The sequence below is a fragment of the Schistocerca cancellata genome, chromosome 4 (genome assembly GCF_023864275.1).
Source record: "Schistocerca cancellata isolate TAMUIC-IGC-003103 chromosome 4, iqSchCanc2.1, whole genome shotgun sequence".
Classification (NCBI taxonomy): Eukaryota; Metazoa; Arthropoda; class Insecta; order Orthoptera; family Acrididae; genus Schistocerca; species Schistocerca cancellata.
Window position 1 is genome coordinate 403969577 of NC_064629.1, and position 18440 is coordinate 403988016.

At 37.9% G+C, this 18440-nt stretch overlaps 1 protein-coding gene across 2 annotated transcripts in view; it reads right to left on the minus strand.

Annotated features, from left to right (window-relative positions):
- LOC126183856 (fibrillin-1-like) overlaps positions 1-18440 on the minus strand; it is a 640172-nt gene that overhangs the window by 331130 nt on the left and 290602 nt on the right. For both annotated transcript variants that reach the window (XM_049926146.1, XM_049926147.1), the window contains exons 9-10: positions 6641-6790; positions 1235-1372 (exon numbers count right to left, since the gene is read on the minus strand). In XM_049926146.1, coding sequence (XP_049782103.1) covers positions 1235-1372; positions 6641-6790 — 288 coding nt within the window. The remainder of the gene's footprint in view (positions 1-1234; positions 1373-6640; positions 6791-18440) is intronic.

The window sequence follows — 18440 nt, forward strand, 5'->3', positions numbered from 1 at the left end:
TAATGATTTTGTTGAAATATAGTCTGTACATGTAAGTAGTACAAGTATGTAAATCATTTTAGATATTCACACTTATTTTAAATTTGAACTCCACCAAAAATTGAAAAAATACTGCCTTCATATGTCAAACAATGGGATAATCTGTTGCTGAAGATCTGTGACTCAAACTCTTGCTCATCATTCATGAAAGTGGCGAGAATGGACTGAGCAAATGTTGGGAATTTGTACGGGCACTGATAACCGCACATTTGAGCACCCCACAACCCAGACATCATCATCATCATCACCATCATTATCAAACTCATAAAAGTTGTGTACTTTCAAAAACTGCCATATATCCAAAAAAGAAGAATCTCAGGAGTCTTTTTTATCTTCTTATTAGTGGACAGCGAAAGTGACCTTCGAAATGAGGATCTACCAAGTGCTGTGGCAAAACATACACTGCCACCATTATTAGCATGGAATAAGACCAATGTAAAAGACAAAAGCTTTTAATGTTTACCAGATCAGTTGTCACTGAAGGCTGCATTAACATGTATTTGTGTCGGTAAGAACACTGGATTTGCATTTAGGAGAGGTGTCATAAATTGTCAAAACAGGCGATTGCTAGAAAGGTTCCTTGAAAAGAACACGTGAATTTCCTTACCTACCTTTGTTCTATCCAGTATGATTCATCTATAATTATCTCATCAGCCACACGACATTAAACATCAATCAACCTATAAATAGACAGCAAAACTTCACAAATTTCACTGTTCCAGTCACAACTTTCTGAGGCTGTTTGCAAGGGAATGGTCCAAATACACTTTTTGATGACATTAGTGGCAGAGATAAGTCATGCAGAACTGAAAACTTTTAAAATGTGTGCTATCGACTATGCTTAAGAACAGTCAGAGTAGCAAGTCTCTTCCAAGATAGGAGTGTATTGCTTCCATCACCTTGATCTCCAGTGATTGTAGGAAGCAGAGCTTAATGACAGCAGCAGAACAGGAAAATGACAGAATGTATGTACTGCCCACAAAGCAAGAGGAATTGATGTTACCAGTATCACCAGTGGGTTTTGGGATGATTTCTTTTTGTGGTTCATCGAGAGCCTCTCAAATCTTAACTAACCTTGTCACACTAAAATTGTTTGGAAGAGGTGAAAATCTTTCTTTATTTTTATTTTTGGAAAAAAATAATATCAGTCTTTTTCAGGATTAACTTAAGCAACAGATAATTTTAGAGGTCTTACCTTCACATACTGCCAACTTCTTATTGAACTTGTATCCAGCTGGACATGAAGCAGAGCAAGTGAAATTTCCTTCTGTATTTTGACATACTGGTTTATCCCCTTGGCAATTATGAAGTCCTCTCTCACATTCATTTATGTCTGGAAATTTTTGGAATATTTAACATTGATGACATTTGTTGCAACAAAGTGCTGTTTAAACTGCTATTTTCTTCTTTATTATTACCCTCTGATGAAAGTGTTCTTGAAACATATTCCAGCAAGAATTCATATATTTTCATTGTGCATCTGCTTTGGGTATAGAATACACTAAGATCAATAAGCATGTGTTCCTACACAGAGCCATGTAACAGTACATATAAAAACAGATCATTAGAATATACAAGGCCTGTTACTTGCAGTAAGATGGTACTTTTCTATGTCAAACTACTACCATTAAACTACAATATTTGTACACACAGGGACATGACAGAGACTTTGTATCAGAACCTGTACAACCTACAGTGCTGAATATGCTTCAATGGAAAGAAATAATATTGATCACCTTAATTTGTATAGAGATATTTGTTTAGCTAGCATGCTTTATATTGAAAGCACCCTGTTAATTTTTTCCTTTTTCTTTTAAGATGCATGTGAATTATTGCCTTCTTATATTGGATAGAATATAAAATGATACTACTGTAGGGTTAACAAACCTTCTCTTAGGGTGTAACACAGCTCACCCTTTTCATATACATGGCATCATGCTAGTAATAGATATAGGCAAACAGGTATATTCTGTCTTATACATTTCTGAAATGTGTTTGCCACTGTACCACATCATTGGCTGCAATATAAGATCATACTGAGCATCTTCATAGATATCTGACTGGTTCAGTTAATATGTAGTTAATAGCACACAGTTCATTATAATGGATGGAAAACATTTTTCAGAAATGAAAGTAACATCAGGTGTGCTCCATGGAAGCATAATAGGACATCTAATGATCTCAGCACACAGAAACAATTTACCAGATAGAACCTATGGGATTGTTCAATGACAATGCAGTTGTCTGCAGGAAATTACCATAATTGGATGATTGTAAGGAAGCAGATAGACTTAGATGAAATTCCCTCATGGTTTAATAACAGTTGCCCTCTTTAAATGTGGATAAATGTCACATAATACCTATTATGAAGATAAGAGAGCTCAGTAGTATCCACTTACAAGATTATATATGAACATTTTCAGCATGTAAAGTTGTATAAGTAATTAGTTTTGATACTAAGAAGCAATATGAAAGGATTAACACATACAATTAGTATTAGGGTATGAATGAAAGATTTGGATTTTTTGAAGGCATTTGGGAAAGTGCAGTGCATCCGTAAATGCAAAGACACTAGTGTGATCAATTCTAGAGCATTGTTACAATGTTTGAAGTTATTATCTGGTACATATCACAGCAGACAAATTCCAAGTTGCTAGGATTGTAACAGGTCAGAATAGCCCATCCGAATGTGTAAGAGATATTATCGTGGAACATACATGAGAATACGATGGCATAGTTCTCACAGAAAATTGTTGGGTAAATTTAGAGAACATTTATTTGAAAAAGACCACCATCTTATACCTGACATAGGGATCATGAGAATAAGATGAGAGAGATTAGGGCATACACAGAACCATACAGACAGTAATTTTTCTCTCACTAAATATGCAACTGAAATAGGAGAGAAAACCAATAACACTGGAATGAAGTCCTTTTCTTTATGCACTGTAAAGTAGCTAGTGGAGTCTCTATGTGGATGTTGGCCAGTGTGCTTCAAGCTACAATAGTTAAAAAGTTGCACTGCTTCTTATTTCCAAACTGCAGCTTTCCAAAATGAGTGTTGCAACTGAAAATTCCATAGAATGAGAAATTCATTCTGCAACACATTTTTAGAGTTAAAAATCTTGAAGTTGTTGACAAGCATCAAGAAATTTGTGCTGTACACAGAGCAGATTTAAAGAGTGAAGGTGTAGAGCATCAGTGGTGTAATTTGTGTACAAGTGGAAGGACAAATGTTCATAGCAGTAACAGCTATGGCCATCTATAGTCAACAATGAGCTGGAACAGGAAACTGACAAATGATTCATAAAAGGCAGCATTTTATGCTATCTCAATTTTTTGCAGATTTCTCAAGATGATTTGTATGATGTGGTGACCAAACAATTATGATAGCAAAAGTTCCCAGAATTTCCTTCTGAGAACCACAAGACTCACAGTACAACTGTTTCTCTGAACTAACTTTTTTGTTATGATGCAAAAAGTGAAGTTCTGTTGAATAGAATCTTGATTGGAGATGAAACTTAAATGTTTCTCATGCTAACACAGAGACAAAAGAGGAGTCAAGGATGTGGGTCATACTGTCTCACCCAACAAATCAAAGCAGTATGCAAACTCTGTCACCCAGAAAGGTTATAACTATCATTCTGGGAAGTAAAAGGAATCTTCTTAGTGTATTTCATGAATTTTGTAGGAGTAATCATTACTGAAGCCTACTGTGAGACATGAGTAAAACTTATAGGAATCATTCAACACTATAATGTTCAGCTACATTCTCGCCAGCAAAGACAAAAACTGTTGCATCAGTTCAAACGAAACATTAATTTCAGACATCAGAATTTTATGTTGAGGGAATTTCTCAACTTTCTGTGATATCCAATACATGCTTAAATCTGAATGGTAATTATGTAGAAAAGTAGTGTAGTTTTAAGATTTTCTAATACATTTTCTTTAACAATTCCAGTATTTTATTTATTGCCAAATGGGAGTTACTTTCAAGATAGCCTTCATGGCAGATAAACCACAACCTCTGAAGAGCTTTGATTATGAAACTTCCTGGCAGATTAAAACTGTGAGCCCGACTGAGACTCGAACTCGGGACCTTTGCCTTTCGCGGGCAAGTGCTCTACCATCTGAGCTACCGAAGCATGACTCACGCCCGGTCCTCACAGCTTTACTTCTGCCAGTATCTCGTCTTCTACCTTCCAAACTTTACAGAAGGTGAAAATCTCATTCTGGAAGCTTTGATTATGTTCATTGAGCACCCAAATATGAAATATAGAGTCCACCAGAAAAATGTACACACTCTTTGTCAGGCTCTATTGAGATATCAATTCTGTCATTCAATTTGAGCTACAAGTGTGTTGTAGTATGGCCCTTGGCTCAACAGATGTTATTACTTTCATCTCAGTATTGAGAAAACAAGATGGCTGGAGCATGCTTGACATTTGAGCAATGAAAATGTATTGTGAAGTGGTTTTTCAAGTTTGATAATGTCATTGAAGTGCAGAGTCAGTGGAGGTGGGAATTTGAAACAGAACCACCAATCCACCTAACATTAAATGCATCATTGACAAGTTTGAACTGCATGGAACAATTTGAGATATTCACAAAGAAAGATCAGGAAGATAGTGTACAGCTACAAGTTCTGCTTCATTGGCTCTTGTGTTGGAAACATTATATAATTCTCCACAGAAGTCTGCTATGCAATGTGCACATGAAGTGGGTGTTAGCAGTACAAGTGTACGAAGAATTCTGAAAGATGAAAAGTGGAAAGTTTACATTCATGGTTACTGCATGTGATTAATGGCGATCCTGACTGTCAAATGCAATTTTGTGAGCAGTATCAGCAAATGGTAACTGATGACAAACAATTTGTTATGAATGTAATGTGGAGTGACGAGGCACAATTTAAAATTAATGGAACCATGAATCAGCATAACAGTGTGTACTGGGCATTGGAAAATCCACATGTTTATGTGGATAAAGTGGTCAATCTACCACGGGTGCATGTGAGGTGTGGACTATCATCTAGGGGCTTACTAGGATCCTTTTTCTTCGATGCTACCGTCACTGGAGAAATGTACCTGGAAATGTTATGTTTCACTGGAGAAATGTACCTGGAAATGTTATGCACATCAATTTTGCCAGGTATACATACTTTATGGAGCTGATGAAGGGGTCTACTACCAACAGGATGGGGCGCCACCACACTATCATCTAGATATATGAGCTTTCCTGGATGACAGTTTTCTGGAGCACTAGATTGGACGAAGAGGGTCCATTGAGTTCCCTCCATGGTCGCCAGATCTAACACCTATGGACTTTTACTTGTGGGGAACTGTGAAAGATAACGTCTATCAACGTAAGCCATGCATGCTGGAGGAACTTCACCAGGAGATTACAGGAACATGTGCAGCAATCTCCACTGTAACAGTGACTGCCATAATTGCACGGCCGCTTGTCATTCTGTTATGTATATAACCACCAATGGTGAACATTTTGAACACTTAAAGTAACCATGAACTGAAGGTTGTGCAACATGTAAGATCAATTATTAAATGTAAAATAAACACGAAAGTAATATTTTCATTCCTTAAAGTGTGTATACATTCTTCTGGCAGACTCCTTACTCTCCCCAAAGTTATATCACAAAGTGATACTGCACTGCTCCCTGTCTCTAATCAAGTCCTGCTTTCAGTGCCCACACCAAACGAATAATTTTGATTTGAATGACACGTCCCACATACCCAGCCAGTGCATCATATTCTAGACCTGTCATACTTACATCCTACTCCATTAGAGAGTGGGTCATCTGTGAAGTAGCATTGTATCAACCAGCTATGCTGCAACCAGTGCACAGCTTTTTATGTGGGCATTAGTACCAACCAGCTATTCACACTGATGAATAGGAACAGATGAACTGTGGCTATGGTCACGGTTGACAACACAGTGACAAACCCTGTTACTTAACAGATACCATCCAAATCATCACCTCAAGCACCAAATTCTCACAACTGTGCAGATGGGAAAGGGCCCTTGAACACATCCTTTAATCCCATTGTCCCCTGAACTCAGTCTTCATTGATCTCTGCCCTATATGCTGTGTGCCTCTGTACAACACCTCCTCCCCTGCAGTCTGCTTCCTATTCCTATTTTCCTTCAGCCACTATGTTTACCCTGCAGCATAAACACACAGTCTATTCTGAACTACTCCCACCCTTGATATTTGTGTATAAAATTCCATTTGTAGTATCTCAATGTGTTTGATGAACGACTCATTGTATACACATACATTCTGTCAATGCACACAATCTGACTATAAGACCGTGTACTTCCTAAATTCAGAAATGACTTCACATCCTTTCACTATTCTATACACATTTGTACTTATATAATGCATGGCACTAAGAACTTCAGAACACAATGAGTCCCTTAAAGACAATTTCTCTTTTCATTCACTTAATGTGAGGAGAATATTATTGAAACAATCTTCAGATGAACAGACTGATGGGAAAGAAATCAGAAAAACAGTTGTTTAGCTGTGCATTTATATTATAACCTTTACACAAATAAATTTATGAAACTATGTCAACAACTTTACCTTCACAGATTTGGTCAGCTTCATTGAATGTGTATCCTGGTCTGCAATCTTCAGCCAGCACTTGTCCAAAGCACACAAATGATCCAATTGTATTTTGACATATACTGAAGTTTCCACAGATTCCCCAGTTCAGGTCACATTCATCTATATCTTTAATAAGAACAAACATCTGACATGTAAATAATCCATACAATATTACAGAATTATCATTAGTTAGTGAATGGTGCTTTATGACAATTATTTGACATAGGGTTAACTCCTGTGAGTCACATGAAAACGTTGAATTGTATACTCGGTATATTTCCAGTCAACTATCTTTCATTTAAGACATTCATATTATATTATTTACTTTGGGATTATGCAATTTTCATTTGAGATGTCATTCAAGACACCAAACGGCACACAGTACAATACAGATGCCTATTGAAAACAATGTAGAACAGCAGAGAATGTCATCTTATGAAGTGGTATATTTTCTTTCTGTAAATTATTCAGTTTTATTAAAATATTTTCATTTACAATAAAACTTCTATATATAAAGCATAACTGGGTACAAAAAGAAGAAAAGGAAATGGTTTCACATCTGCCATGTACTCATATTGTAATTGTTTGATTGCACTGAATTTATATCGTCTCCTCATGTATTAAAGTTCATTCTATTGAATTGTCAGTGGAGTACATAGACACATTTACATTACATGGTTGAATTTCTACTATTTAAAATAAATGTAATATCTAACAATAGTAGGTTGCAAAAGGAACTGTGATATTAATCATCACTATACCAAACAAAAGAAAACAAAATGGCTGCCTCCCTCCAAGCTGCTAGCTACCCATCTCCAATCCCTTTCCTTGCCTCTCATCTCCTCCCGCCTTTAATCACCCCACCCTACACAACCCTATCGCAGCCAGTCCACCTGTTGAAACGCAGCACTGGCAGTGACAGTCCAGCCGGCACCATTTAGGGGCACAGGCATGTGTATGCATGCACGGGCATGTGTATGTGTTTTCTGTGTATATTTTCCTATAGCTTGTAACAGGATTACTCTGAAAGCTAACACTTTTTATTTCTTCTTGTGTGTGCCTACTGACATCTCAATGCTTCTGATTTTCAGTGAGTGGTCTCCTTTACTGAAATGTATTTACATCCTACCAGAACTTTCCAAAATATTTAAACAAAACAAAAACTTACTTTTGACCCAAATAAACACATCCTTGTACCAAAAAGGTACTTTTTAGATGGGAGTGCAACTTTACAAATAACTTCCCAAAGAAATATAAGCAAATAATGGGGCCAAAACGTTTGCAATATGCTTAAAGTCATATCTACAGTATCATTGCTTTTACTTCATTGAAGAATTTTTAAATTTACAAAGCGTATTATACAAATATTTAATATGTAAAGTGCATTATTTTTAAATTAAATATCTACTCACAAAAATCGCTTTTACCTGTATACATGTAAACTGATGTCTTATGCACAGGCAGTTTTTGTAGACAAGAGCACCAATTAAAATACAGTATGTTGTTGTTGTTGTTGTTGTGGTCTTCAGTCCTAAGACTGGTTTGATGCAGCTCTCCATGCTACTCTATCCTGTGTAAGCTTCTTCATCTCTGAGTAACTACTGCAACCTACATCCTTCTGAATCTGCTTAGTGTATTCATCTCTTGGTCTCCCTCTACGATTTTTACCATCCACGCTGACCTCAAATACTAAATAGGTGATCCCTTGATGCCTCAGAACATGTCCTATCAACCGATCCCTCCTTCTTGTCAAGTTGTGCCACAAACTCCTCTTCTCCCCAATTCTATTCAATACCTCCTCATTAGTTATGTGATCTACCCATCTAATCTTCAGCATTCTTCTGTAGCACCACATTTTGAAAGCTTCTATTCTCTTCTTGTCCAGACTATTTATCATCCATGTTTCACTTCCATACATGGCTACACTGCATACAAATACTTTCAGAAATGACTTCCTGACACTTAAATCTATACTCGATGTTAACAAATTTCTCCTCTTCAGAAACAGTACAATACACTCTCAGTTTAGTAGCTAGTGAGAGTTTCCCAAAGAAGCCAAATGAAAAGATTCATCAAAGCATCTATGCTATCATGAAGAAAAATATTTAATAAAAGCAACTCAAGTGAAAATGACAGATAATATAAGCCAATTTGCCCATCTACTTTGTGAGGTGGTAGTACTCATCAAAACAGTAAAAATAAGTCCAAGAAACATGGGTACAAAAATGAATAGTTTCCGAGATGGCTGTGTAACACTTGGTTGCAGATATTAGCACAATTGTTGCTTTGGCACTCCACCAAATGTGTTGGCAGGGTATTATGGCATCTTACTCACAGTGCTGTACCTGTCATTAGGTGGTCTGCAGTCAGTTGTGTGGTTTCAGTTGTGTTATGGGCTACATTAGTTTTCATCATGTTTGTGTGCCATATTGTACAGTACTGTCAACACTGGGTATGTATCTTGGTGTTTTACCTTCTTCAATAAATGGATTCACTTATGTGTGTTTTTGTACTGTTTGTGCATACAAATGGTGTAGTATATTTACATTTTCTCTCTTCCACATCTTGTTAACAATGGAAGCTTCTACTTGACAAGTGGAATTGTGGATATGATACTCTGCTATGGCTTAGCAAATGCAAGTAGCCTGCAAGATCATGCCTTCTACACTGAAAAATATCCACAGTGCAGAGTGTCCTTGGATAAGTTGTTCAGCAGACTTCTCCACCATCTCAGAAACACAGATACCCTTACACCTCAGAAGACAGACAGTGGAAGGCTCCACACAGTCTGCATGCCTGACAAGTGGAATTGTGGATATGATACTCTGCTATGGCTTAGCAAATGCAAGTAGCCTGCAAGATCATGCCTTCTACACTGAAAAATATCCACAGTGCAGAGTGTCCTTGGATAAGTTGTTCAGCAGACTTCTCCACCATCTCAGAAACACAGATACCCTTACACCTCAGAAGACAGACAGTGGAAGGCTCCACACAGTCTGCATGCCTGACATGGAGGATCATGTGCTACATTTGTAGAAAAAAACCCCTGAGACCAGTGTGCGACAATTAGCAGTTGTGGGAGGCATGACACACTCTCTTATCTGTGGGCACTTCATGAACAATTGCTGTACTTATATCATATACAGCACATTCAGGCCCTAGTTCTGTCAATGGCTGTTGCAGAAGTGTGCCACAGATCCACTGTTCACATTCAAGATTTGATTTACTGATGAGGCAGGATTCACAAGAGATGGTGTTGTGAATATCCAGAAATAGCATGTATGGGCAGATATAAATCCCCAAGAAATTCAGGAAAGAGGCATTAACACTGATTTTCTATCAACATATAGGGCAGGTGAACTTGGCGATAGATTAAAAGAGCCACACGTGCTACCACAAAGGTTAACAGAGGCGCATTATATGGAATTTCTCATTAATTTATTGCCTACCTCATTTGAGGCTGTGCATTGCAGCAACAAATATAAATGTGGTTCATGCATGATGGTCCACCAGTACACTTTCATCACAATGTGCACAAACATTTGATGCAGACATTTCATGACTGCTGGATTGGTCGGAGGGGTGGGGGGGTTGCTCACCCATTGGCCTGCTTGTTCCACAGAACTCAATCCCTTAGACTTTTGGTTATAGGGCCACTTGAATGAATTGGTCTATACCACACCAATCAGTGATGTGCAAACACTATAGGGTCACATATTCAATGTGTGCCAGTAGGTACAACAACAATCAGGTGTACTTCAAATGGTGCATCATTCCTTACACAGGAGGCCAGAGGGGTGCACTGTCATGAACAGATGCCACATTGAACACCTCCTCTAAACACATGTTTATTGCACAAAAAAATGCATTTCTAGACCCATTGTACTTATCTCAGAAAGTATGCATTTACAGACCCATGTTTGTGACTTATTTTTCTTGTTTTGATGAGTACTACCACTTCTCAAAGCATTCAACACTTTTTTTGAACACTCTGTACTCTGAACGCCTAGTGAAAATCATATAAATCATTTTCTTATTATTGCTTTAAAGTTTATTCTTTCAATATGATTTTTATTATATGAGCATGCTGAAAAGTGGAGCCTCCGAATATTTTATGTGAATATTCTTAAGCTTTTTAAATAAAGCAAATGTTATTCTTCATGTCTACATAATTCCAGTCCTTGGCCAGTAGAGGATTCTGAATTCTAGTATGTTGTCTATCTGCTTAGCTGGGTGGTTATGTGCGAGTTATGTAGTGGGTCCAGGTTCGATTTCTGGCCAGGTTGGGGATTTTCTCCACTCATGGACTGGGTGTTGTGTTGTCCTCATCATCATTTCATCCTCATTGACAGCACACAAGTAACCCAATGTGGCGTCGACTGAAATAAGACTTGCACTTGGCGGCTGAACTTCCTCGATGGGGTCTCTCGGCTAACAATACCATACACTCATTTCCATTTATAGTGTGTTAACATTGCGATGTGTAACATAACTATGACAGTGCAAGAGAAATAGCGTGCTGTAATTCAGTTTTGAATTCAAAGAGTTTATCCACATACGGAGCACCCAATCCTTCAGCAGAATAATGCAAGACCACACACAAGCACTGCAACATATTCAACAATCCGATACCTTTGGTTTACTGTCATTGATCATCATCCACACAGTCCCAACCTGGCCCCATCAGGTTTTCATCTGTTTCCAAAACTTAAACAACATCTTCAAGAACGTCACATCCATTGTGACAAAGGTGCAAGCAGAGGTGAGACCGTTGCTCAGTCAACAAAATCAAACATTCTACAGTGATGGTATGAACAAACTGGCCTCTTGGCGGGAGAAATGTATGTGTCACCATGGTAACTATGTTGAAAAATAAATGTTTAGAAATGAAGAATAATGATTTAGAATGTTAATAACATTTGTTTTGTTTAAAAAGCTTTAAGAATTGTCTTCTAAAAAATTTCAGAAGCATACTTCTCAGCATTTCCATGTATTTTTCATTCTTTATTTGCAGGTGGTATGGAGGATACAATGAATGGGAGGCAGGCCTGCACCTGCAGCAGAATAACAAAGATGGTGCACCTACGTCTGGATGTGCAGCAGCCCAGTGCATCATCAGTGATGATGTACCTGCAGCCCGGCCTGTCATCAATGATGTACCCATGGCCAGAGATGTAGCAGCCTGGTACATCATCTACATTGTACGCATGGCCAAATGTGTATCAGCCTGGCCTGTCGTCTGTGATGTACCCATGGCTCATCGCATCATCTGCGATGTTCCCACAGCACAGCATCACAGCTGTGGCCCATTTGCTGTGGGATATGTCCAGCGGCTGGCTACAGTCGACTAATCCATGGCTGCTGGTGCATGTGAGGATAGGATCTCACTCCCCTGTTTTGGTGATTTGAATGTGGCTACTGAGACCTTACCTCTTCCCTTAATGCTTGCCAAAGTGTCCTGGACAGGGAGCTGCCCAGATACATTGACTCATGTATCCTAGCATTAAGTGACAAGCAGTTCAATACTGTGAACTCAGCCCCATCCCCTCACCTCCACACCAGCCCTCAAAGAGGGAAGTGAAGCTGGTGAGGAGAAGAGCACTGTCCAGATTTGGAGGGGGAGGGGGCTAATGGTGTACAGAAGGATAGGAATACAGCAATCAGTTGCACTTCTATTGGTATTTTATTATTCTTGCAGATCCAGATTTCAGCTATAAACAGCTGTTTTCAGTGCTAAAATACAAGGAAATCACAGAACCAGAACTGATTTATGTAAAACATTACATTATCCAACAGAAATGGTGGGGGTGGCTCACGTGCCCCAGCAATACAGATAACCGTACCATAGGTGTAACCACAATGGAGGAGTATCTGTTGAGAGGCCAGACAAATGTGTGGTTCCTGAAGAGGAGCAGCAGCAGCCTCTTCAGTAGTTTCAGGGAAAAAAGTCTTGACTGATCTGGCCTTGTAATATAAACCAAAATGACCTGGGTGTGCTGGTACTGAGAACAGCTGAAAGCAACGGGAAACTACAGCCGTAATTTTTACTGATGACATGCAGCTTTACTGTATGGTTAAATGATGATGGTGTCCTTGTGGGTAACATATTCTGGAAGTAAAATAGTCCCCCATTCAGATCCCTGGGTGGGGACTACTCACAAGGACACTTATCAGCAGAAACAAAACTTGCATTCTACAGATTGGAGTGTGGAATGTCAGATCCCTTAATCAGGCAGGTAGGTTAGAAAATTTAAAAAGGGAAATGGATAGGTTACAGTTAGATATAGCGGGAATTAGTGAAATTTGGTGGCAGAAAGAACAAGACTTCTGAACAGGTGAATACAGGGTTATAAATACAAAATCAAATATGGGTAATGCAGGAGTAGGTTTAATAATGAATAAAAAAATAGGAACATGGATAAGCTACTACAAACAGCATAGTGAACACATTATTGTTGCCAAGACAGACATGAAGCCCAAGCCTACCACAGTAGTAAAAGTTTACATGCCAACTAGCTCCGCAGATGATGAAGAGATTGAAAGAATACTATAAAGGAAATTATTCAGAGAATTAAGGGAGACAAAAATTTAATAGTCATAGGGGACTGGAATTCGATAGCAGGAAATGGAAGAGAAGGAAAAGTAGTAGGTGAATATGGACTGGGGGTGAGGAATGAAAGAGGAAGCTGCACAGTAGAATTTTGCACAGAGCATAACTTAATCAGACCTAACACTTGGTTCGAGAATCATGAAAGCAGGTTGTATGTGTGGATGAGGCCTAGAGACACAAGAATGTTTCAGATAGATTAAGTAATGGTAAGACAGAGATTTAGAAACCAGGTTTTAAATTGTAAGACATTTACAGGGGTAGATGTGGACTCTGACCACAATTTATTGGTTATGAACTGCAGACTAAAACTGAAGAAACTGCAAAAAGGTATGAACTTAAGTAGATGGGACCTGGATAAATTGAAAGAACCAGAGGCTTTAGACAGTGTCAGAGAGAGAACGATTGACAAGAACAGGGGAAAGATGCACAGTAGAAGTAGAATGGGTAGCTATGAGAGATGAAATAGTGATGGCAGCAGAGAGGGCTAATAGAAATCCATGGGTAACAGAAGAGATACTGAATTTAATTGAGGAAAGGATAAAATATAAAAATGTAGTAAATGAAGCAGGCAAAAAGGAATACAAACATCTCAAAAATGAGATTGTCAGGAAGTGCATAATGGCTAAGCAGCGATGGTTAGAGAAGAAATGTAAGGATGTTGAAGCATGTATCACTAGGAGTAAGATAGATACTGTCCACAGGAATATTGAAGAGACCTTTGGAGAAAAGAGAATCACCTGTATGAATATCAAGAGCTCAGATGGAAAATCAGTCCTAAGGAAAGAAGAAAAAGCCGAAAGGTGGAAGGAGTACATAGAGGGTCTATAGAAGGGCAACGTACTTGAGAACAATATTATGGAAATGGAAGAGGACATAGATGAAGATGAAATGGGAGATATGATACTGCATGAAGAATTTCACAGAGCACTAAAAACCTAAGTTGAAACAAGGAACCGGGAGTAGATAACATTCTGTTAGAACTACTGATAGCCTTGGGAGAGGCAGCCATGTCAAAACTCTTCCATCTGGTGAGCAAGATGTATGAGAAAGGCGAAATACCACCAGACTTCAAGAAGAATATAACAATTGCAATCCCAAAGACGGCAGGTGCAGACAGGTGTGAAAATTACCAAACTACCAGTTTAATAAGTCACAGTTGCAAAATACTTACATGAATTCTTTACAGATGAATGGAAAAACTGGAAGAAGCCAAGAAAGATCAGTTTGGATTCTGTAGAAATGTTGGGACACGTTAGGCAATACTGACCCTATGACTTACCTTAGAAGATAGGTTAAGGGAAGACAAACCTACATTTCTAGCATTTATAGACTTAGAGAAAGCTTTTTAAAATGTTGACTGTAATACTCTCTTTCAAATTCTGAAGGTGGCAGGGGTAAAACACAGGGAGTGAAAGGCTATTTACAATTTGTACAGAAACCAGAAGGCATTTATAAGAGTTGAGGGGCACATAAGAGAAGCAGTTGTTGAGAATAGCGTGCAGACGTTAAGAGCCTCCAGACACAAATATTATGCTAATTAACTTTCCTGATACATGAAGGTTGCATGATCTCAGAATAAACATCCTCTCAGGAAGCTGGGATTCATGTCAATATGCTATAGCATAGGTGGAGCAAATTACTGTTGACATGGTTTGCTGTTCTGCATCAGATGCAGAATTTGCACTTAGTAAGCATACAAATGATGATACATGTGCACTATATGATGGAGTGTTGATCGTGGTACATTTAAGTTGCCCAGATACCTACCAAATTCACTTATGTGGGCTTCTCAAAAATGCTTATCTTAAGTCCTCCACTGCCTCTTCCAAAACAATATGACATTCACCATCAGAATGTTTCAGAACACTTCTAGTTGTCAGAAACTTACGATACCATTGCCTGACTGTTTAGACATCCAGTGAATCACATCTGTACAACCTACAATCTTTTCTTTGCACAGTAATCAGTGATTTTGTTTCTGCAACCACATCACTGCTTACACACACTCATGTGGAGTCACCATTTTTGATTCATGTGATCATGCTGCACTCTGGCGACAACTGTTGAGAGTTCTGAGGAAGAGATATAAATTCTTTGTGATGCTCTAGCACATGGTGTAATTTCATTATCATATCTACTACAGTTTTTTTTCTCCAGGGCATTTGAAATGTGTGTGTGTGGGGGGGGGGGTGGGGGGGGGGGGGGGCGGTTTGAAAGGGGCATCATGCGTAACAATGCATTAGACAGTGCTTGAAGAATACAAATGGAACAGTATACTCCAATTAAAATTACTTTGTGACTGACAGAGTGCAGTGATGTGGGCATTTGAAACGTGGCGGGTTTGGGAGGGACGCCATGTATAATAACGCATTAGACAGTGCTGAAAGAATACAAATCAAACAGTGTACTCTGATTGAAATTACTTTGTGAGTGACAGAGTGCAATAGTGGAGGGCAGTGTTGCCAGCATGCAGCCAGCCATGCTTCACAAAGGTGCTGCATGTAACCTACAAAAGAGGTAACACAGGAAGCACATGGAGCTCGAGAAAGAGCTGCAATTGGATGGCAGTTGGTCCCCTACCACTTGTCTCACAGAACTGTCAATCACAAAGTAATTTTAATCAGAATATAGTCAGAGTTTTATGTAGTATTGTCTTTCTACAGCTTTCCGTCACACATATACTCCTATCTACTCTGCCTCTTTGCTGTTACCTCTGCCACGATTTTGAAAAGCATTACATTAGATTTACCAAAATAGAGAAAATCCTTTGAGTGAGTAGGATCACCAATATAAGGTGTGTAGGAACAGCAATACAAATATACTCTTTGGGCCAGTCACGCAAATCAATTTATGGACACGGAAAGCCTACTAAAAACTTAATTTTATTCTTAATGAATGTCACAGCACAATGTATGATGATGAAAAAAATAAAGAATTTCATAAAGTGTGAGGTAGAACAGAAGAACAATGTGACAAGATTCCACTACCTATGGTTTGCTGTGACAGCAGCAACCTCAGTGGTACATGAACTCAGTGCTGGAAGGAGAGTCTCATCATTTTAGCAACAGTCTCCCTAACATTGCCCGTCTAGAAGTTTGCACATGGTACAATGTGATAACACCTACCAAACTAACCTATACCACATTAACTGGTGTATTCAGCACCACAGTTGTAGATTCTAATCACACATTGTGTGTATTGAGTGGTTTCTTTATTCATATGTCTTCTACTGTAAGAATTTTATTTCATGTTTATACAACTTTCAGCTAATTATTCAATTTTATTACAAAAATTAGTAGGTCAAGAAATATTTTTGTAATTGTTGTGTTGTCAATAGTTCTGGGAAATGAGCTTTAACATTTTCTCACATCAAAAGTTAAATGTGCAATAGAACACAATCTACGCACAAACACTGAAATCATATTAGCAATAAACTGTCTGACATAATTAAGCTGTAACTAAAACTTTAGTTGAAAACATTGTTAAGACATGTAAAATAATACAATTTCACATAAAAACTGTAAAATATTCCAGACTATGATTATGACAATATATTTTCTGTAATGTACAGTGCTCCAATATGTGTAACTGTTTGCAGAACTAGTACTTATTATTCTAAATTAACAACTGCACAGTTTTCAACAGTGTAAAATAATACTTGTAATTACTGTGAAGTTTTTAAGATGATGTGGCAGTGACCACCTTAGTTAAGCCCAGTCTTTGTAGAGTCAGTGAAGTGGAGTTCAGTCTTTGTCAAGTTCAGTTGTGATTTTAAATCCGTACAATGTTTGTGAAATCTGATGTAATTTTAGCTTTCATAAGGATACTGGAAATCAAAATAAACACCTTGGGTACATCAATTTTTAGTTACAGTGCTACTTTCATATTACAACATGTGGAGAACATTCTCAGCTACAAAAGTTACTCCTCCAGCAACTTATGACTAATGAATTACCACCACCAACAATGGACTACTATGGAAGTTCAGTTAAATTAAAGTAAATGCAAAACTTATATTGACTATTATTCTTAAAAAGCTGCTTAGTCTTTATGACAAGGACACATTGGATTTTTTTGGTAAATCTGGAAATATACCCAGATTTGTTACAAAGAGACTTCTTGTTTCACTATGAATACCATTGGCCTCCCTTTTGCAACAGACTTTAGGAAAACCTACACATTTACTCATCCCACATTGCCAATCTAACTGGTCATGCATGCATGCTCCTTCTTCAGGAACAACAGAAGGATAAGTTTCTATTAAGTTTCCTGGTAAGGTTGAGACGGTTGATTTTGCACGTTATGAACACCATGTCTTCTTTGTCGCATTTGAATTTAATGGCTTTGCATGACACGCAAGCAGCAGTCAAATGTGTACTGTGCTGTTCCTATGCTATCTCCCTCACTTAAGTCACTGACTGCCTCAAAACAATAGTTATAAATATATTCGCACAAGTCTAGCAACACAGTAATAAATGAAAACATTCATATCATTACAGTTACAGTCATATCAATAACACTTATAGAAAAGTGAAATATCAAAAGTTTTTAGGAAACTTGATTTTATATGAATTATATAGGAAAAGAGGAATAAAAACTACTTCAAAGAATAAATCTCAGTCCCAGTCTGATACACAGTTTTAATCTTCCATGACTTTTCATTTTAGCACAACACTCTGCTGCAGAGTGGAAAATTCATTCTACATACTTCAAACAAACTTACTACATTTTTCACATTGAGAAAACAGAATGTGGTGTTCAAATAATGACAATGTGTTCATTTTATGGAGAAATGATGATGGCACCTAAGTGACTATACTATCCCTTTACTTTCAATATCTAACACCCAGTGTACTATGGAAAGTGAGAAAGTTTGTCAGTTAGCCTTAATTGGGATTCTAGTTACAAGAAATGAAGAACACATAGCCCTCATGCTACACAGCAAGCTAATATACATGTACTCATATCAACAGTCCCGCTTAAAAACAGTATTATAAGCAGGATTGTAACATATGCTAAATATTTATAACACCATCAAGACTTTAAAAATGAGGTGCAGGATTCCAAACACAGTTATTAAAGAAAAAATATATATGAGATTAAGCTAAAAAACAACCAGACTGATATTTTACAGCCAAACACTACAATCCTCACGGTCAAACACTA